Source organism: Oppia nitens, unplaced genomic scaffold (assembly GCF_028296485.1).
Source record: "Oppia nitens isolate AA-2021 unplaced genomic scaffold, nextdenovo-longstitch-racon4-pilon3 scaffold22_pilon_pilon_pilon, whole genome shotgun sequence".
In the NCBI taxonomy this organism is placed as follows: Eukaryota; Metazoa; Arthropoda; class Arachnida; order Sarcoptiformes; family Oppiidae; genus Oppia; species Oppia nitens.
In genome coordinates this window covers 1,099,749-1,127,359 of record NW_026533202.1, presented here as the reverse complement: position 1 = coordinate 1,127,359, position 27,611 = coordinate 1,099,749, and the positions used below count along the sequence as shown (strand labels likewise).

The following is a 27,611-nucleotide window of genomic DNA, read 5'->3' as shown; positions in this document are numbered from 1 at the left end:
TATTGTTTGAAACCATAACTATTAAACAATTGATTGATTTTTATCGCAAAATTATTTGATTTTAGATCATAATTAATATTCAAATCTCCAACTATTACTATACTATCATATTTTGTTAATTTTTGTAATTTATTTATTTCATTATCTAAATTATTATATAGATCTAAATTTGATTGTTTATTTGGAGGAATATATACCGTAATTAACAAAATTTTCAAATTTTTAATTATAAGTTCAATTGCAATACTCTCTTGTTTATCAAATAAATTAAAAATTTCTATACATTTATATATATTTTTAACAGCTATTAGACATCCGCCGCCTTTTGTTTTTTGTCTATCTTTACGAAAAATTTTATAATTAGTAGAAATAAGATTATTAGGAAAATTGTTTGTAAACCAAGTTTCATTAACTATTAATATATCTATATTTAGTTCAATTAATTTATATTTTAGTAAATTAATTTTGTTGCATAAACTCCGAGCATTAGTAAAATATACATTTATGTTATTATTGCTTACATTTTTGTTTAATTCATTGGATGTAACGTTTGTGGGCTTATGTATTGAAAAACTTGAGGATTGATAGCCGACATCACTGATTGATTTGGAAGATATGACATGTTTGGTACATATTGTTGAAACAATTGATTGTTTTGAAACGGCATCACTTGATATGGTTTTGTGTTTTGATTGTGAAACACACGAGTGTTGGGCAAAAAATCCTGTTTTTGATTACCATATCTGTTGAAGTTTTGTTTGAATTGATTTATGTTTTGTCGTCTATTGTGATAATTATCTCTTGAATCATGTCTTGAATCATGTCTTGAATCAGGTCTTGAATCAGGTCTTGAATCAGGTCTTGAATCAGGTCTTCGATCATGTCTTAGATTATGTCTTGAACTTGAATTTAAAGTACTTCTGCATTGATTAGCTTTGTGTCCAAATTTAAGACATCTGTAACATTGAAATGAATGTCTTCTGGTGTCTTGTTTTTGGCTATACTTTGTCTTGAAATTCAATAGTATTTTCTCTAATGTCTTAAGTCTGTCATCAATGGTGTCAATGTTTACCACTCTTTGACTAGAAATCACTTCAATTTGGCTGTCGATGTGGTTATTGTCTTCGAGGTCGTTAAAATCATTGTCTTCTATTGATTGGGATATCACTGGTGTTTTGTTGACCGTATTTAATGTCATATTTATCTCTGTTTCTTCATATTTAGTCTTCTCATTGATGGCAATGTTTACCATTTCAGTGATATATGTCTTGATATCATCCTTCTTAATGTTACCACTCTTTTTGTCGATGACATCAAACAATTCATTGCATTTAGTTTTATCTCTCATTTAGTTTATTATAATAATTTATAAATTTTTATGTATCAAATCAAACATGAAATAATTATTTTTTGCGCAAATATTAACACTTGATTTATAAGCCACACACACACACACACACACACACATATATATATATATATATATATATATATATATATATATATATATATATATATATATATATATATATATACACAAACATACATACATACAAATACATACATATACACACACACACACACACATACATACATACATACATACATACATGAGTTTACAATTTAATGATAAATAATTTTTTTTTCTGACAAAATTTAATCTAATTTAATCTAACATTTTATTTCTCAAATAAAAATTAATTACTCAAACATTTATTTATTACACATATAAAAAAATATTTTTTTTTTATAGATATTTAAACTAAAAACAGCGATAATTAAAACTTCGTTAAATAAAATACATCGAAAAAAGTATACCAACAAAAAAAATCGTAAAATAATCATAAATTAAAAGCAATAAAATTGATAAGACATTTTGATGTTTTAAGTAATAATATTATATATATATATATATATATATATATATATATATATATATATATCTAAATACTGTATAAATATTAGTTTTAAAAAACTTTATTTACGATTTTGTTTGTCAAAAAAATAACTACCTCTTAATAATTATTATTATTTTTTATAAATTTCAGTTTATAAATGATATCATATATACAGTATATATATATATATATAAAGAAGTATTTCATTAATTATGTCCGAGCGGTTTTCTAAATAACTTTTGATCTGGTAGAGATAAATTATTTCTGTAAAAAGTTTATAATTTAGTTATTTACGCGTGATAATAACCACTTTTCATTTTTAAATTTAAATCACGTGATCACATTTTTAACGGGATGTTTGCAAACCACTATGTCAAAACCTAATATATAAATGATAAGATAAAAATTTTATAGCAAATTTGTAAAGCTTAAATTGATAATTTATGGGAAGAAAATTTTTTTGAAATTGGTCAAAGAATAAATTTTCTATGGCTTTTCAAATTTGTGGAAAAACACATTATATAAAATATTCGAAAATAAAATGACTTTATTTATGGATAGTAGACAATTATTAGATAAAGATTTTAATACTATTACTTTTTCTAAAAACAAAATTTTTTTATGTCGAATATTTTTTTAGATAATCAAATTTAAATAAAAATTACATTATCATATTACAATGTTGCGTTTTTTAGTATAATTTAATTATCTGAAAAAATATTTGACATAAAAAAATTTTGATTTTAGAAAAAGTAATAGTAGTAAAATCTTTATCTAATAATTGCCTACTATCCATAAATAACGTCATTTTATTTTCGAATATTTTATATAATGTGTTTTTCCACAAGTTTGAAAAGCCAAAGAAAATTTATTCTTTGACCAATTTCAAAAAAATTTTCTTCCCATAAATTATCAATTTAAGCTTTACAAATTTGCTATAAAATTTTTATCTTATCATTTATATACTAGGTTTTGACATAGTGGTTTGCAAACATCCCGTTAAAAATGTGATCACGTGATTTAAATTTAAAAATGAAAAGTGGTTATATCACGCGTAAATAACTAAATTATAAACTTTTTACAGAAATAATTTATCTCTACCAGATCAAAAGTTATTTAGAAAACCGCTCGGACATAATTAATGAAATACTTCTTTATATATATATATAATAGTAATATAACAGATTAAGCGCTCATTAAAAATGTTATGGTTTTTACAAAATTAAAAAAAAAATTCTTTTAAATAAAAATGTCAAATAATTTTTAAATGTTTGTATTAAATAAGTGCTATAATAAAGTTAAATGCAAATAAATATATGCAAAAATAAATTATTATTATTGTATATAAATTAGAAACTAAAATATATATTAGTAAATAGTAAATGTATTTATAAATTTAAATAAAAATAATAATGTTTAAAAATTTAAGTGTATTTTATGTCATAATATTTATTATAAATTTTTTTTTCAGTATTGAATTGTCATTAATTTTTTTATTGGTTTTTTAAACGATAAATAAAATTTATAACTTAACAAAATTTGAAGTATAACTTATAATATGAATATAATATAAAAAGTTTTATAATAAATTAAATTAAATTATATTATTTTTTGTTTTATTAAAAAAAAACAGACACTTAAAAAATAATGAAATTTCTTAATAGGTATTATTAGTTTATTTGGTTTATTAAATTTAAAAATAAAAAAAAATACAACTCATATATATATATATATATATATATATATATATATATATATATATATATATATATATTAAATATTAATTTATAATAATAAATAGTAAAGTTTTTATTATTCAATAAATTTTTATCAAAAATTATAATTCAAAAGCAAAACTTTAGTATTATTTTTTTATTAATATTTTCATACAAATACAGTTATATAACTCTCTCTCTCTCTCTCTCTCTCTCTCGCTCTCTCTCTCTCTCTCTCTCTGTCTTTCTTTCTTTCTTTCTTTCTCTCAATATTTATAATTTATAAATTTAATAAAAAAAACAATTAATTTAAATAAAAACCAAAATAATTTTGTTTTTGTTTGGATACATGTACTATATATTGATACATTTTTTCTATTAATTTATAATAATTAACTAATAAATATATATTTTTGAATGTCTATTGAATATTATAGACTAAAATAATACCTGAAATTTTTTTATTTAAATTATTAATTTTTATTTATTTAAACATTAAATTAATGACATGTATTTTCTCTGTATGAAAATTGGATAAAATTTAATTTCAATTAATTACAATATGTTATTGTATTATAGATAATACTATTGTTGTCTTAAACTTATTGTTGTAAAAAAGATTAAGACAATAGTTATATATAAAGTACTATAAAACTTAACGATTTTTAATTTTATTGTTTATTTAACCTTTTTTTTATAGATAACTACTACTATAATATAATCGGTTAGTATTACGGGCCAGTAGTGGCCAATAATACTGATCTGTATTATATAGATACAGTAAAAATGATTAATTTAAATCTTAAAAAAAAAATTTACAAATTAAACAATTTTAATAAACGCGATAAAAAAATATTTAAAATTCAATTGTTTAGTTTGTTATTTTATTTTTTAAAAATTTGAAAGTAATTTACTAATAGGAAAAACCAACCGTTGAATTTAAATACCATTTTTGTTTATTGTTGAATACTACCACCTAATAGTCAAAAACCATACATTCCCATTGCATACCTTTCCCGCTAGCACTGTACAAACGGACACACACACACACAGACAAACCAATCACACATTCAATCAGACCATACAAACTCATACACAGATACACAATACCTAACGATAAACTGATTGAACACCACCACCACTACCACCACCGCTGCCATCATCAGCCAGTGACTGGCCTATGAATCCGATCGTAAACAATATGGCTGACAACGATTGGCGATACAATTACTTCAACCTAAACAATGAAACAGATATCTGGATACGGGAGACACACTTTGTGAACGATGCGGGACAGTCGGATTTCTGGACACAATCGGCCTATCATCGGGTGTTCGGTTTGTATGTCAGACGTGCGAAAATCCGTAAACAACAAAAGACATACATGTTGTCCGTGTGTACTGTTAGTTATAAGCGATTACTTCCCGGCGACTATCATCGGTACGCCTTGTATTGGCCATACTATGTTAGCTATCCGGCCGATCCACTTAGGTATTACTATGACGACACGGATCAGATAAAATTAATGCCAAAAGGTTCGGTATCGGAATCCACTTTCCATCAGTCGATAACATCGATGCTAACCATGTCTGGACTACGGGGCAATCTAGAGATCAATAGTCATCAACAACAACAACAACAACAACAACAACTACAACAATCAGATCCAAATATACAGATCGACCAGCACAGGGAATACTTTAGGCTATCGGCTCGCAAACAACTGGGCCAACACGTGTTTATCAGTACAGACGGCTTCATAAATACGGTCTACTGTTCAATTTATTTGTCCGGCAATAGACAATACGACTATTTTGTTGGTCCCCGAACCGGTACGACTGCCATCTATCCGACCGTACGTAACGAATGGTACGAAAGAAAACCGAATACCGCCGATGAATGGGAAGTGATTTGGTCACCGAACGGTTTAGATCTAGTACTGGTCCGACAAGTATTTACAATGGGTCTGGCATTCAGACGATTCGGTCCGAACCAAGAATCGCTTATCTATATGGTCCGCGAAACCGGTCAATCGGGTACTACTGATCGGTGGAGAGGACCTGAATCGGCTGAACAGACATACGAATCATTCCTATGGAACCATTCGCCAGACGGACGAAATGATAATCGTTTGTATACACGATTTCTTGGCGAACGCAGATGGCATCGGTTTGGCGGTGGCTATGATATGACACAGGAGTTGTTTAGTAAGATTAGCAAACAGTACGACACTGACACTGACAACGACGATGGACAGGCAGTGCTGCCGGCGGGTGCTGTCGGCGGAACCATAGCTGATCAAGCGTTAGCCGATAACACTGTATTTGCAGTCTATGTGTGTGCCGGCGCTAAACTAATAGTTACCGACAACTACCAGGAAGATATTAATATTGAAAATCATAATCGATCGCTGTTTGAACAGGGATCGGTAGTCATTGTCGAGGATCAACTATGGATGAATGTGCCCTACAATACAAAAAAAAGGTATTAGACTAATCAAATGGCCGGAATTTTGCAACAACTATATGACCACTGAAATGTCTGAACGGGCAAACAAGTTCAAAAATCCGGTACTGTTTTTGGGGGCCAATGAGTCCGACTATAATACTATTGCTTGGAATTTGATGATCGAGAATATGGGCGAAAAAATAAGTAGCCAACCGATCGTAGATCCACAGTCACCGCAGCAAAAATATTTGGTTGGATTTGAACGCCGATGCTTTTTGGAAGTACCCGAAGGCGGTTATATTGTCGGAGTCGAAGACTGGCCGGACGGTATCAGAGAGATTGAGTACCGACACCGATACGAACAGTTGCATCGGGCAATTGTCAAACATCAGATGCCCGAACGGAACCGATACACTGGTCCTCACTCGTATGAGTTACCGCCCGAAGTGAAGTGGCTAAACAAAATTATATTGAATATCAATACGGATATAATTACAATCGTAGATCGACTGACAGGTCAACCTATACATCATCCCGATAGATACGAACGGGACATCCATATCGATATTGTTGACAATACACCACAGATTAGACAGGCCTACAGTGAACTGATTGGGCAACGGTTCGTTGAAAGTGGACACTCTATTCGGCCAAAAGAATTCAATTTTAGCCGATTTTCGGGACTACCACTGGATCCGTTGAATCCGGCCTTCGACACAATTATCGAAATGTTCAAAATATCGCCGCCAGCCTATCCGCCCGTCAAGATTCAGACCAATCAATCGGGCGATCAGTATCGGCTGTTTTATTTGCCACAGTCGATACGTTTCAAACGACAACTATACGATAATACCGGCGCTGTCACCGTCGGCCAAGATATTATCGATTTGAATCTGTTGACTGTCTTCAACAAATATCACATCCATCCGATTACCTATAAAACTGTTTACAACGATACGGCTATATATCCGACCCCAGCCGACGACCATAATTTTAAACAATTTAAACTAATATTAAACAATTGTAAATTTAAATTCCCGGAATACGATTGGTGGTGGCGTTACCCGAATCCCTATCTCGACAAACATCGACTTACGAATGTCGAAAACATACGGCTAGGAGTTGATGGACACTTCTACGAGAAATCAGGGAGCCGATCTATGTTGTAAGCACCGTTTTTTATATTATTTACACGCGCTATTGTTTCAATCATTTTAATTATATTTCACGCGATATTTACACGTATTTTTATAATTAATAAATTAAAAGTAAATAAGTTTAAGCAAAAATAAGATCATTTTCTATTTAACTAACCTAACCTATTTACACAATTGTTAACATAACCTAATCTATTGTATTAGTGTTCGCTCCGTTACCTAACCTGGTGTTCGGACCGCAACCTTAACCTAATTATAATGGTAGTAATGTATTATAATGTCAATAGCGCGTGAAATATAATTAAAATGATTGAAACAATAGCGCGTGTAAATAATTTAAAAAACGGTGATTACAACATAGATTTTAGCCGAAATCAGGCCAAACAACTATCGGTTACATTCAAAGCTCGTACTATGAGTTATTTGATTGTCGGACTAGAACTAAGATTGTGGCCAACTTTGATGGTATTCTGGATGAGCCGACAAATTCTGGACAATCGGACATTGGTTTCGATCGGATATCTGATACAGAATTGTATGATTTAGTTTACAACAATCCAAATGGCAGAGTATATCCGTTTGTTCCCAATCCATGGTCACAAGTGGCAACCAGTGCAAGTAGTCAACCAAGTGGTCACCCAAGTACTCAACCAAGCGGTCAACCAAGTAGTCAGCCAAGTGGTCGCCCAAGTATTCAACCAAGTGGTAAACCAAGTGGTAGTGGTAACCAAAGATATAGACAATCACGAGGTGGCAGTGGTCGCAATAAAAACCAATTCACAGGAAGCAGCGGTACTCAGAYCAGTGCTAGCGGTAAATCAAGTACTCAATCAACTGGTCAACCCAGTGGTCCCAGCGGTAACCAAAGTGGTCAATACAAACAATCTAGAGGTGGCAGTGGTCCCAATAAAAACCAATTCACTGGACGCAGCGGTTTACAACAAGGCAACAGYAGTGGTGGTGGTGGTGGTGGTAGTGCTAACCAAACACGAGGCCAATCCAGACAATCTCAAGGTAGCCGAGCCGGTACCAGCAGATACCAGACCACATATGGTCAACAAACTGGTGGCTCTCGAACTGCTGGTCAACAACAACAACGACAACAACGACAACAACGACAACAACATCATAATCCTCCTCCACCTCCTGTTAGTCCAATAGTAGATTCCCAAGGGTTTACAGTTGTGGAAAATCGGAAGAAAAAGAAAGAACGTCAGTATGGAAGTGATGGCGGCTGTTCCGACACAAACAAACCCAGAGATCCTGGAGATGGTAGGKGTGGTGGTGGTAGAGGTGGTGCTGGTGGTATAGGTAGTGGTGGTACTTGTGGTGGTAGATCTAAATCAAAATACAATTGACGGCATATTATGGTCTATATGTGTATATACAATATGTAAGTATCAATCAGTCAATCAGTCAAACAGTCAAACAAAAGCACTGGTCATTCAAATTCAATTGACTCCTAATATATATATATATATATRTAAACATCTGATATCAGTGTAATTTTGTTAAAATAAAAAAATATATAATGTTTTTAAATATAGTGTGAGTGAGTTAGCCACCCTTAACCCCTAACTTTAGTTAATAAAAAAAAAATTTTTTTTAGTAAATATTGAAATTTGTAAATCAAATTCAAAGACACAATAATATACATGTAATATATTGTAATAAAATAATAATAATTTCAATAATAAACTAAATAGACTTAATAGAAAAATAAAAGTTATTAATTAATTAAATCACTAATAATAATAATATGCTTATAATTTTTGATCATTTTTACATTTGATTAAATATTTTAAACAGTTGTTAAATAATTTATATAAAATTTTAATGGCTTTAATTTTAAAAATTTAAGCAAACTTATAATTTTTATTATTTTTTGCAAATTGTTTTTTACGTGTAACAATAAATATTTTTTTTTTAAGTCACTGTTTAGTCAACAATATATTTTTATTTAATCTATAAATTAATATAATAGTTCTGTCTGTTTGTATGTATGTGTGCACATTTCATCAACAACCATTTTTTAATTCAAAGCTAAAAATATTTTGTTATATTTTCAATTTTTATTTAAAGCCATGCTATTTCTATGGGAAATTTTTAATGATTATTAAGCTCAGGTAGGTTTTAGGGACAGGTAGGCTGGTGTTGTGTAATTAAACTTTGCTATATTGAAACAAATGGTGATCAACAACAACGACGGTGACGGTGAAGACGATGAAGAAGAAGAAGAAGAAGACAACGGAAGAAGTGGTAATCAAAATATATTTATTTAATAATAATAATAATAATAATTTTCATTTGATTGATAGGGAGAGGGAGTCAAAGACTGAGAGAGAGAGCACATGTCAATGTCTGCCCTTTTTATAGAGCGCTGAAGTGCTCTCTGAGCTGTTGTGAACAGTGGCGCCTTTACTGGGCGTCAATATTATATGAGTCACAGGGCACCGGGAGGTAAGCTACCTGTGCTAAATTTTTGTAAAATTTTCTCAAATGCAAAAATTTTCAATTTGTGTTAAAATTTTCAATTTTTATTTAAAGCAATGTTATTTCTATGGGAAATTTTAAATGATTATTGTGCATTGGTAGGTTTTATGGACATGTAGGCAGGTGTTGTGTTATTATACTTTACTATATGAGTCACAGGGCAACGGCAATGTGTTTTTTAATTGCAACAATAAATAATTTTTTTTTTTTTTAAATCACTGTTTAGTCAACAATATATTTTTATTTAATAGTTATTTAATAATAATTTTTTTTTAAACTTTAATATCGAGCTAAAAGTAATTGTTTGATAATAATAAAAAAAATTGATAAAATAAATTGTTATCAAACCGTTTATTAAAGTAATTGACTAAATCAGGAAAAACCAACCGTCAAATTGAAATATCATTTTTTTTTTGTTGGATACCACCACCTAATAGTCACCACAAAACAAGACAACCACATTACCATTGCATACCTTTCCGCTATCACTGTGTCATAAACACACACATAAATCATATACTCAATCACCTCACCTGACACACACACACACACCTAGTTTAGTAATCAACAGATCAATACCTAAAAACCAGATTGAATACCAACACCGACAGCACCGACAGCACCGACAGCACCGACAGCACCGACAGCACCGACACCACCAACACCACGGCTGTTGTATAGTATAGCTGCCACTTGTTGGCACKCGATTAATATTTCTATATATTTTAGTTAAGTTTAGGTTAGGTTAGGTCGCGCGACAATAAATATTTACCGTTAAATATATAGAAATATTAATCGCGTGCCAACAAGTGGCAGCTATACTATACAATACCCACCACCACCGACACCACCGACACCACCGACATCACCGACACCACCGACACCACCGACACCACCGACACCACCGCCACCACCGACACCACCGACACCACCGACACCACCGACACCACCGACACCACCGACACCACCGACACCACCGACACCACCGACACCACCGACACCACCGACACCACCGACACCACCGACACCACCGACACCACCGACACCACCGACATCACCGACACCACCGACACCACCGACACCACCGACACCACCGCCACCACCGACACCACCGACACCACCGACACCACCGACACCACCGACACCACCAAAGCCAATACCTATCCAGACACAGAGTAGACCCGATCCCCTCCAAACAACACAAACAATATCACTGTGTCATAAACACAAAAAAAACACAAATCATATACTCAATCACCTCACCTGACACACACACACACCTAGTTTAGTAATCAACAGATCAATACCTAAACACTAGATTAAACACCGACACAACCAAAACCAATACCTAACCAGACCCAAAGTGATCACCACCACCACCACTACGACAGCCTTTAAAAAAAGCCAGTAACCTAAATAGACCCGATCCACCCCCACCAACCAAACAAACAATATGGCCAACGATTGGCGATACAATTACTTTAGGAACAAATCTATATTATAGACAGCCACTAGAAATTTATTTGACCCAAAAATTTTTTTTTAGTAAATATTGAAATTTGTAAATCAAATTCAAAGACACAATAATATACATGTAATATAGTGTAATAATATTAAAAAAAATGTTATTCAATAATACAATAAAAAACTAAATAGACTTAATAGAGAAATATAAATCTAAAATATAAAATCTAAATATAAAAATTATTATTTAAATCACTAATAATAATTATATGCTTATAATTTTTTATAATTTTTACATTTGATTAAATATTTTAAACTGTTGTTAAATAATTTATTTAAAATTTTAATGGCTTTAATWTAAAAAAAAATTATTATACAATATATAATTAATAATTTTGAACATTTTTTATGCAACTTGTTTTTTACGTGCAAAAATAAATAATTTTAAAAAAATTCATTGTTTAGTCAACAATACATTTTTATTAAATAGTTTTTTAATAATAATATTTTTTTTGACTTTAATATCGAGCTAAAAGTAATTGTTTGACAAACAAAATAAATTGTTATCAAACCGTTTATTAAAGTAATTGACTAAATCAGGAAAAACCAACCGTCAAATTGAAATATCATTTTTTGTTGTTGTTGTTGGATACCACCACCTAATAGTTACCACAAAACAAGACAACCACATTACCATTGCATACCTTTCCGCTATCACTGTGGTATAAACACACACACACACAATTGAAAATATCACCTTTTTAGTAATCAACAGATCAATACCTAAAAACCAGTTATTGAATACCACCACCGACAGCACCGACAGCACCGACACCACCGACACCACCGACACCACCGACACCACCGACACCACCGACACCACCAACACCACAGTCACCACCGTCACCACCGACACCACCGACACCACCGACACCACCGACACCACCGTCACCACCGTCACCACCGACACCACCAACACCACCGACACCACCAACACCACCGACACCACCAACACCATTACCTAACCCGATCCCTCCCCCACCACACAAACAATATGGCCAACGATTGGCGATACAATTACTTTAATAAAACAAACGAAACGGATCTATGGATACGCGAGGCTTACTTTGTGAACGATTCGGGAAATTTCGATTTCTGGACCCAATCGGCCTATCATCGGGTATTCGGACTGTATGTCAAACGTATGCAAAAGCCGGGACACAAAGGTGAAAGTGCCTTCACATTCAAGTTGACCGCTTCAGTGAAAAGTAAACTGACCAACGATTTTCATATGTACCTCATGTATTGGCCAATAGATCCAAGCTATCCGTCCCGTCTACATAAATATTACTATGACGACCAAGGTCAGAAGCATAGATTATATTCAAAACAGACAGGTTATGCCCGGGAATGTATGTTCTATCAGACAATAACATCGATGCTTGTAATTGGTAAACATATACCCGGTGAGGAGGACAACCAGACACAACAACAACAACAGTCCACACAGCAGTCGTCAACGAAAGATACAGACTATTATAATTGGCTATACTTTCATCTAACTGTTCGCGCACAACTGGGCCAACACGTCTATCTCACTAAAGAAGCTCACATATCAACTATCTATATTAGCTTCATATTGTTGCCACCGACCACCACTACTGGCCAACAACAACAACGGCTATACAATTATGAAGTAATGCAAACAAATACCGTGTGTGCCATCTTTCCGACCATACGTAACGAATGGCACGAAAAAGATCCGAATACCGATAAGTGGACAGAGATTAGAGATCCGGACAAATCCATAATAATGGTCCGACAAGTGTTTACAATGGGTCTGGCATTCAGACGATTCGGTGAAAACGGCGAATCGCTTATCTATCTTAGCCGTAATCCCCGTACTGGCCGTCTAAAAGCGCCGAACTCCTATGAAAAGCCTATGAATACATTCTATTGGAACAACTCTAAAGACAATCGAAATGATAATCGATTGTATACTAGATTTACTGGTGAATCCAATTGGCATAACYTTGGCGGTGCCTATGATCTGACTCAACAGTTGTTTGATRATATTAGAGATCAGTACGACAACAACAACAACAGCGCACAGTTAGCAGCAGGCGGTGCTGTCGGCGGTCCTAATCAAGCGTTGGCCAAAAACACAGTATTTGCAGTGTATTTGTGTGCCGGCGCTAAACTAATAGTAATCGACAGCTATCACAAAAATTTAAACATTAAACATCACAATCGATCGTTGTTTGAACAGGGATCAGTGGTCATTGTCGAGGATCAACTATGGATGACTGTGCCGTACAATACAAAACCAGATACCCTATTGCAAGTACTACTGAATTGGCCAGAGTTTTGCAACAAATATATGACCCGTGAAATGTCTGAACGGGTAAAAGAGTTTGAAAATCCGGTACTGTTTTTGGGCGCCAATGAGTCCGACTATAATACCAGTGCTTGGAATTTGACCATCGATTATATGGGCAAAGAAATGAATATCAAAAGTCGCCGAAAAAGACAAAAAAATTTGGTTGCATTTGAACGCCGATGTTATTTGGAAATACCCGAAGGCGGGTATATTGTTGGCGTCGAAGACTGGACGGACGGTATCAGAGAGATTGAATACCGACACAAATACGAACAGTTGCATCGGGCAATTGTCAGACATGAGAGGCCCGAACGGACCCGATTTACTGGTCCTCATGCCTATGAATTACCGCCCGGTGAAGTGTGGCTAAACAAAATTATATTGAACACCAATACGGATATCATTACAATCGTTGATCGAAATACAGGTCAACCAACCCAACGTCCCGATGGATACGAACGGGACATCCATATCGATATTGTTGCGCAAACACCAGAAATCAGTGAGGCCTACATTGAACTGATGGGACCGTATTTCAATCAAGAGGATCACACTATTCATCCGAAAGAATTCAATTTCAGCCGATTTGCTGAACTACCACCGGATCCGATGAATCCGGTAAACAGCGAACTAATGAAAACATACAGAGTATCGCCAGCGGCTTATCCACCCGTAAAGATTCAGACCAGTCAATCGGGCGATAACTACCGACTATTTTATTTGCCGCAAAACATACGTTTCATTGTACAGCTGTACGATGGCGTTGAAGAAGTTGTTGACTGGAATTTGTTGACTGTCTTCAAAAACTATGCAATGGATCCGATCAGATACAGTACTGAAGACAACAATACTAATATATATCCCAATAACGTCGCCAATCCGGACAGTCCTATTATACTAAAGCTAAGCGAAACTAAATATACATTTCCTGAATACGAGTGGAACTGTTTGGACAATCCGTTTATCCGCAAACATCTCATAGAGAATGACGAATACATTCGGCTGGGAATTGACGGACACTTCTATGAATTGGTAAAAAATCTAAGTAATAGTCAACCAGAAGCCGGACCGACACCTATTGGTTACATTCAAAGCTATTACTATGAATTGTTTGACAAACGAACCGGTAATAAAATTGTGGACAACTTTACTTTTATTGAAGTAAAATCTGAACAACCGGTCATTGGTTTCGATGAGATTACAGACAATCAGTTGAATGATTTGGTGAACAACAATCCAAACGGCGTATTTCCATTTGGTCCAAATCCATGGAAACGCAGTGGTAGTAGTGGTGGTAGTGGTGGTAGTGATGGTTGTGGTGGTAGTGATGGTAGTGATGGTAGTGATGGTAGTGATGGTAGTGGTGTTAGCCAAAGTGACGAATCCATACACTCTCAAGATAGCAATGATTACAATACAACACAACTTCAAGGAGTCGGTGGTTCACCACAAAGTGGTCAATCCTTACGATCTAAAGGTGGCAGTGCTTGGCAACAACAAAGTGGCCAAAACACTGGTAGACGTAACCGAAGAAGAGGTCAATCCAGACAATATCGAGGTGGCGGTGGTTTAAACACATACCAATATCAAGGTGGCGGTGGTTCACAACAAAGTGGCCGAAACATTGGTAGTGGTTACCGAGGAGGAGGACAATCCAGTCGATCTCGAGGTGGCGGTGGTTCAAATACATACCAATATCAAGGTGGCGGTGGTTCACAACAAAGTGGTCAAAACAGTGGTAGAGGTTACCGAGGAGGAGGACAATCCAGTCGATCTCGAGGTGGCGGCGGTTCACAACAAAGTGGCCAAAACACTGGTAGAGGTTACCGAGGAGGAGGACAATCCAGTCGATCTCGAGGTGGCGGCAGTTCACAACAAAGTGGCCAAAACACTGGTAGAGGTTACCGAGGAGGAGGAGGACAATCCAATCGATCTCGTGGTGGCGGTGGTTCAAACACACACCAATCGCCAGGAGACGATGGTTCACAACAAAGTGGCCAAAACACTGRTAGATCTAACCGAGGAGGAAGAGGCCAATACAGACAAAATCGAAGTGGCGGTGGTTCACAACACTGGTAGTGGTAATTTTTGATATTGATTTATAAAATTTATTAAAAAAAGACAACTAAAAAAATTCAATCATTTCTATTGTTTGTTTTTTTTTAAAAATATAYATGAAAATTAAAAATTAAAAATATTTAAATTTAATTGTTGAATAACCGTTTAAAGTAATCTACTGTAAGTGAAACCAACAGTCAAATTGATATATCATTTATATGATTGGTTACCACTTAATAGTCAAAACCAGATGCATTTCCCATTGCATACCTTTCCACTATCACTGTATTGATTATTATTTTTTACTTTAGTTGTAGTAATAGTGTGAGTGAGTTAGTTAGCTATTAAAATCCAATTAATATTAAATGACAATCAATACTAATAAAAAAAAATTTATTAGGGAATTATATCCCTTGCCTTTTTCCTAACAAACCAACCACACCCCCACCCCACCCCTAACTATTGATCCAAAAATTAGTTATAGATATTAAGTATTTAGTTAATAAAAATTTTTTTTTTTAGTAAATATTGAAATTAGTAAATCAAATTCAAAGACACAATAATATAATGTAATATATTGTAATAATAATTATAAAAAAAAATAATTATTCAATAATTCAATTAAAAAAAACTAAATAGACTTAATAGAGAAATAAAAGTTATTATTTAAATCACTAATAATAATAATATGCTTATAATTTTTGATCATTTTTACATTTGATTAAATATTTTAAACAGTTGTWAAATAATTTATATAAAATTTTAATGGCTTTAATTTTAAAAATTTATATTTAAAAAATTTATTATACAAACTTATAATTTTTATTATTTTTTGCAAATTGTTTTTTACGTGTAACAATAAATAATTTTTTTTAAAAATTACTGTTTAGTCAACAATATATTTTTATTTAATAGTTATTTAATAATAATTTTTTTTGACTTTAATATCGAGCTAAAAGTAATTGTTTGATAATAAAAAAAATTGATAAAATAAATTGTTATCAAACCGTTTATTAAAGTAATTGACTAAATCAGGAAAAACCAACCGTCAAATTGAAATATCATTTTTTTTGTTGTTGGATACCACCACCTAATAGTCACCACAAAACAAGACAACCACATTACCATTGCATACCTTTCCGCTATCACTGTGTCATAAACACACACATAAATCATATACACAATCACCTCACCTGACACACACACACCTAGTTTAGTAATTAACAGATCAATACCTAAAAACCAGATTGAATACCAACACCGACAGCACCGACAGCACCGACACCACACACCACCGACATCACCGACACCACCGACATTACCGACACCACCGACACCACCGACACCACCGACATCACAGACACCACCGACACCACCGACACCACCGACACCACCGACACCACCGACACCACCGACACCACCGACACCACCGACACCACCGACACCACCGACACCACCGACACCACCGACACCACCGACACCACCGACACCACCGACACCACCGACACCACCGACACCACCGACACCACCGACACCACCGACACCACCGACACCACCGACACCACCGACACCACCAAAACCAATACCTAAACGGATCCCCTCCCCCCACCACCGATACACACAAACAATATGGCAGACGATTGGCGATACAATTACTTTAATAAAACAAACGAAACGGATCTATGGATACGCGAGGCTTACTTTGTGAACGATTCGGGAAATTTCGATTTCTGGACCCAATCGGCCTATCATCGGGTATTCGGACTGTATGTCAAACGTATGCAAAAACAGGGAAAGACCGGTGTAAGTACCTTCAGATACAAGTTGACCGGTTCAGTGAAAAGCAATCTGACCAACGATTTTCATCAGTACCTCATGTATTGGCCACTAAATACAAACTATCCGTCCCGTCTACACAAATATTACTATGACGACCAAGGTCAACTCCAAACATTTTATTCACAACAGACAGGTTATGCCCGGGAATGTATGTTCTATCAGACAATAACATCGATGCTTGTAATTGGTAAACATATACCCGGTGAGGACAACCAGACACAACAACAACAACAGTCGACGACACAGCAGTCGTCACCGTTAGATACAGACTATTATGATTGGCTATACTTTCATCTAACGGCTCGCGAACAACTGGGCCAACACGTCTATCTCACTAAAGAAGCTCACATATCAACTATCTATATTAGCTTCATATTGTTGCCACCGACCACCACTACTGGCCAACAACAACAACGGCTATACAATTATGAAGTAATGCAAACAAATACCGTTTGTGCCATCTTTCCGACCATACGTAACGAATGGCACGAAAAAGATCCGAATACCGATAAGTGGACAGAGATTAGACATCCGGACAATTCAATAATAATCGTCCGACAAGTGTTTACAATGGGTCTGGCGTATAGACGATTCGGTAGAAACGGCGAATCGCTTATCTATCTTAGCCGTAATCCCCGTACTGGCCGTCTAAAAGCGCCGAACTCCTATGAAAAGCCTATGAATACATTCTATTGGAACAACTCTAAAGACAATCGAAATGATAATCGATTGTATACACGATTTACAGGCGAATCCAGTTGGCATAACTATGGCGGTGCCTATGAGCTGACTCAACAGTTGTTTGATGATATTAGAGATCAGTACGACAGCGCACAAGCAGTTGGCGGTGCTGTCGGTGGTGCAGTTGGTGGTGCTAATCAAGCGTTGGCCAAAAACACAGTATTTGCAGTGTATGTGTGTGCCGGCGCTAAACTAGTAGTAATCGACAACTATCAGGCTAATTTAAACAATAAACATCACAATCGATCGTTGTTTGAACAGGGATCAGTTGTCATTGTCGAGGATCAACTATGGATGACTGTGCCCTACAATACAAAACCAGATACCCTATTGCAAGTATTAATAAATTGGCCAGAGTTTTGCAACAAATATCTGACCCGTGAAATGTCTGAACGGGTAAAAGAGTTTGAAAATCCGGTACTGTTTTTGGGCGCCAATGAGTCCGACTATAATACCAGTGCTTGGAATTTGACCATCGATTATATGGGCAAAGAAATTAATATCAAAAGTCGCCGAAAAAGGCAAAAAAATTTGGTTGCATTTGAACGCCGATGCTATTTGGAAATACCCGAAGGCGGGTATATTGTTGGCGTCGAAGACTGGACGGACGGTATCAGAGAGATTGAATACCGACACAAATACGAACAGTTGCATCGGGCAATTGTCAGACATGAGAGGCCCGAACGGACCCGATTCACTGGTCCTCATTCCTATGAATTACCGCCCGGAGATGAGTGGCTAAACAAGATTATATTGAATACCAATACGGATATCATTACAGTCGTAGATCGAAATACAGGTCAACCTACACAACGTCCCGATACATACGAACGGGACATCCATATCGATATTGTTGCGCAAACACCAGAAATCAGTGAGGCCTACATTGAACTGATGGGACCGCATTTCAATCAAGAGGATCACACTATTCATCCGAAAGAATTCAATTTCAGCCGATTTGCTGAACTACCACCGGATCCGTTGAATCCGGTAAACAGCGAACTAATGAAAACATACAGAGTATCGCCAGCGGCTTATCCACCCGTAAAGATTCAGACCAGTCAATCAGTCGATAACTACCGACTATTTTATTTGCCGCAAAACATACGTTTTATTGTACAGCTATACGATGGCGTTGAACAAGTTGTTGACTGGAATTTGTTGACTGTCTTCAAAAACTATGCAATGGATCCGATCAGATACAGTACTGAAGACAACAATACTAATATATATCCCAATAACGTCGCCAATCCTGACAGTCCTATTATACTAAAGCTAAGCCAAACTAAATATACATTTCCTGAATACGAGTGGAACTGTTTGGACAATCCGTTTATACGCAAACATCTCATAGAGAATGACGAATACATTCGGCTGGGAATTGACGGACACTTCTATGAATTGGTAAAAAATCTAAGTAATAGTCAACCAGAAGCCGGACCGACACCTATTGGTTACATTCAAAGCTATTACTATGAATTGTTTGACAAACGAACCGGTAATAAAATTGTGGACAACTTTACTTTTATTGAAGTAAAATCTGAACAACCGGTCATTGATTTCGATGAGATAACAGACAATCAGTTGAATGATTTGGTGAACAACAATCCAAACGGCGTATTTCCATTTGGTCCAAATCCATGGAAACGCAGTGGTAGTAGTGGTGGTAGTGGTGGTAGTGRTGGTAGTGATGGTAGTGATGGTAGTAGTGTTAGCCAAAGTGACGACTCCATACACTCTCAAGATAGCAATGATTACAATACAACACAACTTCAAGGAGTCGGTGGTTCACCACAAAGTGGTCAATCCTTACGATCTAAAGGTGGCAGTGCTTGGCAACAACAAGTGGCCAAAACACTGGTAGACGTAACCGAAGAAGAGGTCAATCCAGACAATATCGAGGTGGCGGTGGTTCACAACAAAGTGGTCAAAACAGTGGTAGTGGTTACCGAGGAGGAGGACAATCCAGTCAATCTCGAGGTGGCAGTGGTTCACAACAAAGTGGTCAAAACAGTGGTAGTGGTTACCGAGGAGGAGGACAATCCAGTCGATCTCGAGGTGGCGGTGGTTCAAATACATACCAATATCAAGGTGGCGGTGCTTCACAACAAAGTGGCCGAAACATTGGTAGTGGTTATCGAGGAAGAGGACAGTCCAGTCGATCTCGAGGTGGCGGCGGTTCACAACAAAGTGGCCGAAACATTGGTAGTGGTTATCGAGGAAGAGGACAGTCCAGTCGATCTCGAGGTGGCGGTGGTTTAAATACATACCAATATCAAGGTGGCGGTGGTTCACAACAAAGTGGCCGAAACATTGGTAGTGGTTATCGAGGAGGAGGACAATCCAGTCGATCTCGAGGTGGCGGTGGTTCCAATGCAAACCAATCTCGAGGTGGCGGTGGTTCACAACAAAGTGGCCAAAACACTGGTACTGGTTATCGAGGAGGAGGACAATCCAGTCGATCTCGAGGTGGCGGTGGTTCAAATACATACCAATATCAAGATGGCGGTGGTTCACAACAAAGTGGTCAAAACAGTGGTAGAGGTTACCGAGGAGGAGGACAATCCAGTCGATCTCGAGGTGGCGGCGGTTCACAACAAAGTGGCCAAAACACTGGTAGAGGTTACCGAGGAGGAGGACAATCCAGTCGATCTCGAGGTGGCGGCGGTTCACAACAAAGTGGCCAAAACACTGGTAGAGGTTACCGAGGAGGAGGACAATCCAGTCAATCTCGAGGCGGCGGTTCACAACAAAGTGGCCAAAACACTGGTAGAGGTTACCGAGAAGGAGGACAATCCAGTCGATCTCGTGGTGGCGGTGGTTCAAATACATACCAATCGCCAGGAGACGATGGTTCACAACAAAGTGGCCAAAACACTGATAGATCTAACCGAGGAAGAGGCCAATACAGACAAAATCGAAGTGGCGGTGGTTCACAACACTGGTAGTGGTAATCAAAGCTGAAGTCCATCCAAAACGTAAATGATATTTCAATTTCAACCATTTGTTGGCAGTTATGATGTGTTTGTGTGTATTAGTCAAACAAACAAAAATAGTTGTATAGTATTATTAAAAAAAACAAAAAGATTTAATAAATTTTTGTAATTTGTAAATCAAATTCAAAGACACAATAGTTTTATACAATTATATATTGTATTAAAAAAAACGAGAAAAGTATTTCAATAAAAAAAATAATTATAAAATGTATTCACTTATTAATACTTAATATTTAGTACTATATAGTAATAATAATTAGTAATTATTGTAGTAATAAACAATAGTTATAGTCTATAAAGTAATAATTAATTAATTACTAATATTTATTAAAAAAAAAATTATTTTTATCTTCAATTTATTTTATTTTGTTAATAAATTATTTCTATAAATTTGTCGCAATGTTGTATTTTTTAATAGTTTTAATAACTCTATTAATATACAGTATATAAAATTCAATTTTTGATATTGATTTATAAAATTTATTAAAAAAAGACAACTAAAAAAATTCAATCATTTCTATTGTTTGTTTTTTTTTTGAAAATATATATGAAAATAAAAATAAAAATATTTAAATTTAATTGTTGAATAACCGTTTAAAGTAATCTACTGTAAGTGAAACCAATAGTCAAATTGATATATCATTTATATGATTGGTTACCACTTAATAGTCAAAACCAGATGCATTTCCCATTGCATACCTTTCCACTATCACTGTATTGATTATTATTTTTTACTTTAGTAGTAGTAATAGTGTGAGTGAGTTAGTTAGCTATTAAAATCCAATTAATATTAAATGACAATCAATACTAATAAAAAAAAAAATTTATTAGGGAATTATATCCCTTGCCTTTTTCCTAACAAACCAACCACACCCCACCCCACCCCACCCCACCCCACCCCTAACTATTGGTCCAAAATTAGATATAGATATTAAGTATTTAGTTAATAAATTTTTTTTTTTTTAGTAAATATTGAAATTAGTAAATCAAATTCAAAGACACAATAATATAATGTAATATATTGTAATAATAATTATAAAAAAAAAATAATTATTCAATAATTCAATTAAAAAAAACTAAATAGACTTAATAGAGAAATAAAAGTTATTATTTAAATCACTAATAATAATATGCTTATAATTTTTGATCATTTTTACATTGATTAAATATTTTTAACATTTGTTAAATAATTTATATTAAATTTTAATGGCTTTAATTTTAAAAATTTATACTTAAAAAATTTATTATACAAACTTATAATTTTTATTATTTTTTGCAAATTGTTTTTTACGTGTAACAATAAATAATTTTTTTTTTAAATTACTGTTTAGTCAACAATATATTTTTATTTAATAGTTATTTAATAATAATTTTTTTTGACTTTAATATCGAGCTAAAAGTAATTTTTTGATAATAAAAAAAATTGATAAAATAAATTGTTATCAAACCGTTTATTAAAGTAATTGACTAAATCAGGAAAAACCAACCGTCAAATTGAAATATCATTTTTTTTGTTGTTGGATACCACCACCTAATAGTCACCACAAAACAAGACAACCACATTACCATTGCATACCTTTCCGCTATCACTGTGTCATAAACACACACATAAATCATATACTCAATCACCTCACCTGACACACACACACCTAGTTTAGTAATTAACAGATCAATACCTAAAAACCAGATTGAATACCAACACCGACAGCACCGACAGCACCGACACCACCAACACCACCGACATCACCGACACCACCGACATTACCGACACCACCGACACCACCGACACCACCGACATCACAGACACCACCGACACCACCGACACCACCGACACCACCGACACCACCGACACCACCGACACCACCGACACCACCGACACCACCGACACCACCGACACCACCGACACCACCGACACCACCGACACCACCGACACCACCGACACCACCGACACCACCGACACCACCGACACCACCGACACCACCGACACCACCGACACCACCGACACCACCGACACCACCGACACCACCAAAACCAATACCTAAACGGATCCCCTCCCCCCACCACCGATACACACAAACAATATGGCAGACGATTGGCGATACAATTACTTTAATAAAACAAACGAAACGGATCTATGGATACGCGAGGCTTACTTTGTGAACGATTCGGGAAATTTCGATTTCTGGACCCAATCGGCCTATCATCGGGTATTCGGACTGTATGTCAAACGTATGCAAAAACAGGGAAAGACCGGTGTAAGTACCTTCAGATACAAGTTGACCGGTTCAGTGAAAAGCAATCTGACCAACGATTTTCATCAGTACCTCATGTATTGGCCACTAAATACAAACTATCCGTCCCGTCTACACAAATATTACTATGACGACCAAGGTCAACTCCAAACATTTTATTCACAACAGACAGGTTATGCCCGGGAATGTATGTTCTATCAGACAATAACATCGATGCTTGTAATTGGTAAACATATACCCGGTGAGGACAACCAGACACAACAACAACAACAGTCGACGACACAGCAGTCGTCACCGTTAGATACAGACTATTATGATTGGCTATACTTTCATCTAACGGCTCGCGAACAACTGGGCCAACACGTCTATCTCACTAAAGAAGCTCACATATCAACTATCTATATTAGCTTCATATTGTTGCCACCGACCACCACTACTGGCCAACAACAACAACGGCTATACAATTATGAAGTAATGCAAACAAATACCGTTTGTGCCATCTTTCCGACCATACGTAACGAATGGCACGAAAAAGATCCGAATACCGATAAGTGGACAGAGATTAGACATCCGGACAATTCAATAATAATCGTCCGACAAGTGTTTACAATGGGTCTGGCGTATAGACGATTCGGTAGAAACGGCGAATCGCTTATCTATCTTAGCCGTAATCCCCGTACTGGCCGTCTAAAAGCGCCGAACTCCTATGAAAAGCCTATGAATACATTCTATTGGAACAACTCTAAAGACAATCGAAATGATAATCGATTGTATACACGATTTACAGGCGAATCCAGTTGGCATAACTATGGCGGTGCCTATGAGCTGACTCAACAGTTGTTTGATGATATTAGAGATCAGTACGACAGCGCACAAGCAGTTGGCGGTGCTGTCGGTGGTGCAGTTGGTGGTGCTAATCAAGCGTTGGCCAAAAACACAGTATTTGCAGTGTATGTGTGTGCCGGCGCTAAACTAGTAGTAATCGACAACTATCAGGCTAATTTAAACAATAAACATCACAATCGATCGTTGTTTGAACAGGGATCAGTTGTCATTGTCGAGGATCAACTATGGATGACTGTGCCCTACAATACAAAACCAGATACCCTATTGCAAGTATTAATAAATTGGCCAGAGTTTTGCAACAAATATCTGACCCGTGAAATGTCTGAACGGGTAAAAGAGTTTGAAAATCCGGTACTGTTTTTGGGCGCCAATGAGTCCGACTATAATACCAGTGCTTGGAATTTGACCATCGATTATATGGGCAAAGAAATTAATATCAAAAGTCGCCGAAAAAGGCAAAAAAATTTGGTTGCATTTGAACGCCGATGCTATTTGGAAATACCCGAAGGCGGGTATATTGTTGGCGTCGAAGACTGGACGGACGGTATCAGAGAGATTGAATACCGACACAAATACGAACAGTTGCATCGGGCAATTGTCAGACATGAGAGGCCCGAACGGACCCGATTCACTGGTCCTCATTCCTATGAATTACCGCCCGGAGATGAGTGGCTAAACAAGATTATATTGAATACCAATACGGATATCATTACAGTCGTAGATCGAAATACAGGTCAACCTACACAACGTCCCGATACATACGAACGGGACATCCATATCGATATTGTTGCGCAAACACCAGAAATCAGTGAGGCCTACATTGAACTGATGGGACCGCATTTCAATCAAGAGGATCACACTATTCATCCGAAAGAATTCAATTTCAGCCGATTTGCTGAACTACCACCGGATCCGTTGAATCCGGTAAACAGCGAACTAATGAAAACATACAGAGTATCGCCAGCGGCTTATCCACCCGTAAAGATTCAGACCAGTCAATCGGGCGATAACTACCGACTATTTTATTTGCCGCAAAACATACGTTTCATTGTACAGCTATACGATGGCGTTGAACAAGTTGTTGACTGGAATTTGTTGACTGTCTTCAAAAACTATGCAATGGATCCGATCAGATACAGTACTGAAGACAACAATACTAATATATATCCCAATAACGTCGCCAATCCTGACAGTCCTATTATACTAAAGCTAAGCCAAAATAAATATACATTTCCTGAATACGAGTGGAACTGTTTGGACAATCCGTTTATACGCAAACATCTCATAGAGAATGACGAATACATTCGGCTGGGAATTGACGGACACTTCTATGAATTGGTAAAAAATCTAAGTAATAGTCAACCAGAAGCCGGACCGACACCTATTGGTTACATTCAAAGCTATTACTATGAATTGTTTGACAAACGAACCGGTAATAAAATTGTGGACAACTTTACTTTTATTGAAGTAAAATCTGAACAACCGGTCATTGGTTTCGATGAGATAACAGACAATCAGTTGAATGATTTGGTGAACAACAATCCAAACGGCGTATTTCCATTTGGTCCAAATCCATGGAAACGCAGTGGTAGTAGTGGTGGTAGTGGTGGTAGTGATGGTAGTGATGGTAGTGATGGTAGTAGTGTTAGCCAAAGTGACGACTCCATACACTCTCAAGATAGCAATGATTACAATACAACACAACTTCAAGGAGTCGGTGGTTCACCACAAAGTGGTCAATCCTTACGATCTAAAGGTGGCAGTGCTGTGCAACAACAAAGTGGCCAAAACACTGGTAGACGTAACCGAAGAAGAGGTCAATCCAGACAATATCGAGGTGGCGGTGGTTCAAACACATACCAATATCAAGGTGGCGGTGGTTCACAACAAAGTGGTCAAAACAGTGGTAGAGGTTACCGAGGAGGAGGACAATCCAGTCGATCTCGTGGTGGCAGTGGTTCACAACAAAGTGGTCAAAACAGTGGTAGAGGTTACCGAGGAAGAGGACAGTCCAGTCGATCTCGAGGTGGCGGTGGTTCAAATACATACCAATATCAAGGTGGCGGTGGTTCACAACAAAGTGGCCGAAACATTGGTAGTGGTTATCGAGGAGGAGGACAATCCAGTCGATCTCGAGGTGGCGGTGGTTCCAATGCAAACCAATCTCGAGGTGGCGGTGGTTCACAACAAAGTGGCCAAAACACTGGTACTGGTTATCGAGGAGGAGGACAATCCAGTCGATCTCGAGGTGGCGGTGGTTCAAATACATACCAATATCAAGATGGCGGTGGTTCACAACAAAGTGGTCAAAACAGTGGTAGAGGTTACCGAGGAGGAGGACAATCCAGTCGATCTCGAGGTGGCGGCGGTTCACAACAAAGTGGCCAAAACACTGGTAGAGGTTACCGAGGAGGAGGACAATCCAGTCAATCTCGAGGTGGCGGCGGTTCACAACAAAGTGGCCAAAACACTGGTAGAGGTTACCGAGAAGGAGGACAATCCAGTCGATCTCGTGGTGGCGGTGGTTCAAACACATACCAATCGCCAGGAGACGATGGTTCACAACAAAGTGGCCAAAACACTGATAGATCTAACCGAGGAAGAGGCCAATACAGACAAAATCGAAGTGGCGGTGGTTCACAACACTGGTAGTGGTAATCAAAGCTGAAGTCCATCCAAAACGTAAATGATATTTCAATTTCAACCATTTGTTGGCAGTTATGATGTGTTTGTGTGTATTAGTCAAACAAACAAAAATAGTTGTATAGTATTATTAAAAAAAACAAAAAGATTTAATAAATTTTTGTAATTTGTAAATCAAATTCAAAGACACAATAGTTTTATACAATTATATATTGTATTAAAAAAAACGAGAAAAGTATTTCAATAAAAAAAATAATTATAAAATGTATTCACTTATTAATACTTAATATTTAGTACTATATAGTAATAATAATTAGTAATTATTGTAGTAATAAACAATAGTTATAGTCTATAAAGTAATAATTAATTAATTACTAATATTTATTAAAAAAAAAATTATTTTTATCTTCAATTTATTTTATTTTGTTAATAAATTATTTCTATAAATTTGTCGCAATGTTGTATTTTTTAATAGTTTTAATAACTCTATTAATATACAGTATATAAAATTCAATTTTTGATATTGATTTATAAAATTTATTAAAAAAAGACAACTAAAAAAATTCAATCATTTCTATTGTTTGTTTTTTTTTTGAAAATATATATGAAAATTAAAAATAAAAATATTTAAATTTAATTGTTGAATAACCGTTTAAAGTAATCTACTGTAAGTGAAACCAA

General features: G+C 35.7%; 4 protein-coding genes across 5 annotated transcripts; all 4 read left to right on the top strand.

The window, feature by feature from the left end:
* Window positions 1–6,138: 6,138 nt before the first annotated feature.
* Window positions 6,139–7,600, top strand: LOC128953513 (uncharacterized). Its single transcript, XM_054298997.1, has 2 exons — window positions 6,139–7,226; window positions 7,580–7,600. Exons 1-2 carry the CDS (start codon window positions 6,139–6,141, stop codon window positions 7,584–7,586), a joined length of 1,095 nt encoding a protein of 364 aa, XP_054154972.1. The 3' UTR covers window positions 7,587–7,600.
* Window positions 7,601–7,632: 32 nt separating this feature from the next.
* LOC128953489 (hornerin-like) lies at window positions 7,633–8,576 on the top strand. Its single transcript, XM_054298971.1, has 2 exons — window positions 7,633–7,667; window positions 7,787–8,576. The coding sequence occupies exons 1-2, from the start codon at window positions 7,633–7,635 to the stop codon at window positions 8,574–8,576; spliced, it is 825 nt and encodes a 274-aa protein (XP_054154946.1).
* Window positions 8,577–9,404: 828 nt separating this feature from the next.
* Window positions 9,405–12,261, top strand: LOC128953488 (uncharacterized). Its single transcript, XM_054298970.1, has 4 exons — window positions 9,405–9,477; window positions 10,323–10,386; window positions 10,498–10,886; window positions 11,993–12,261. Exons 1-4 carry the CDS (start codon window positions 9,405–9,407, stop codon window positions 12,259–12,261), a joined length of 795 nt encoding a protein of 264 aa, XP_054154945.1.
* A 10,926-nt stretch (window positions 12,262–23,187) lies between these two features.
* On the top strand, window positions 23,188–27,113 carry LOC128953563 (uncharacterized). Of its 2 annotated transcripts, none has more exons than XM_054299052.1 (2): window positions 23,188–26,124; window positions 26,158–27,113. In XM_054299052.1, the coding sequence occupies exons 1-2, from the start codon at window positions 23,271–23,273 to the stop codon at window positions 26,937–26,939; spliced, it is 3,636 nt and encodes a 1,211-aa protein (XP_054155027.1). In that variant the 5' UTR covers window positions 23,188–23,270; the 3' UTR covers window positions 26,940–27,113. The 2 variants fall into 2 exon arrangements, with proteins under 2 accessions (XP_054155027.1, XP_054155028.1); XM_054299053.1 differs by having other exon boundaries at window positions 23,188–26,313; window positions 26,347–27,113.
* The last annotated feature ends 498 nt before the right edge of the window (window positions 27,114–27,611 follow it).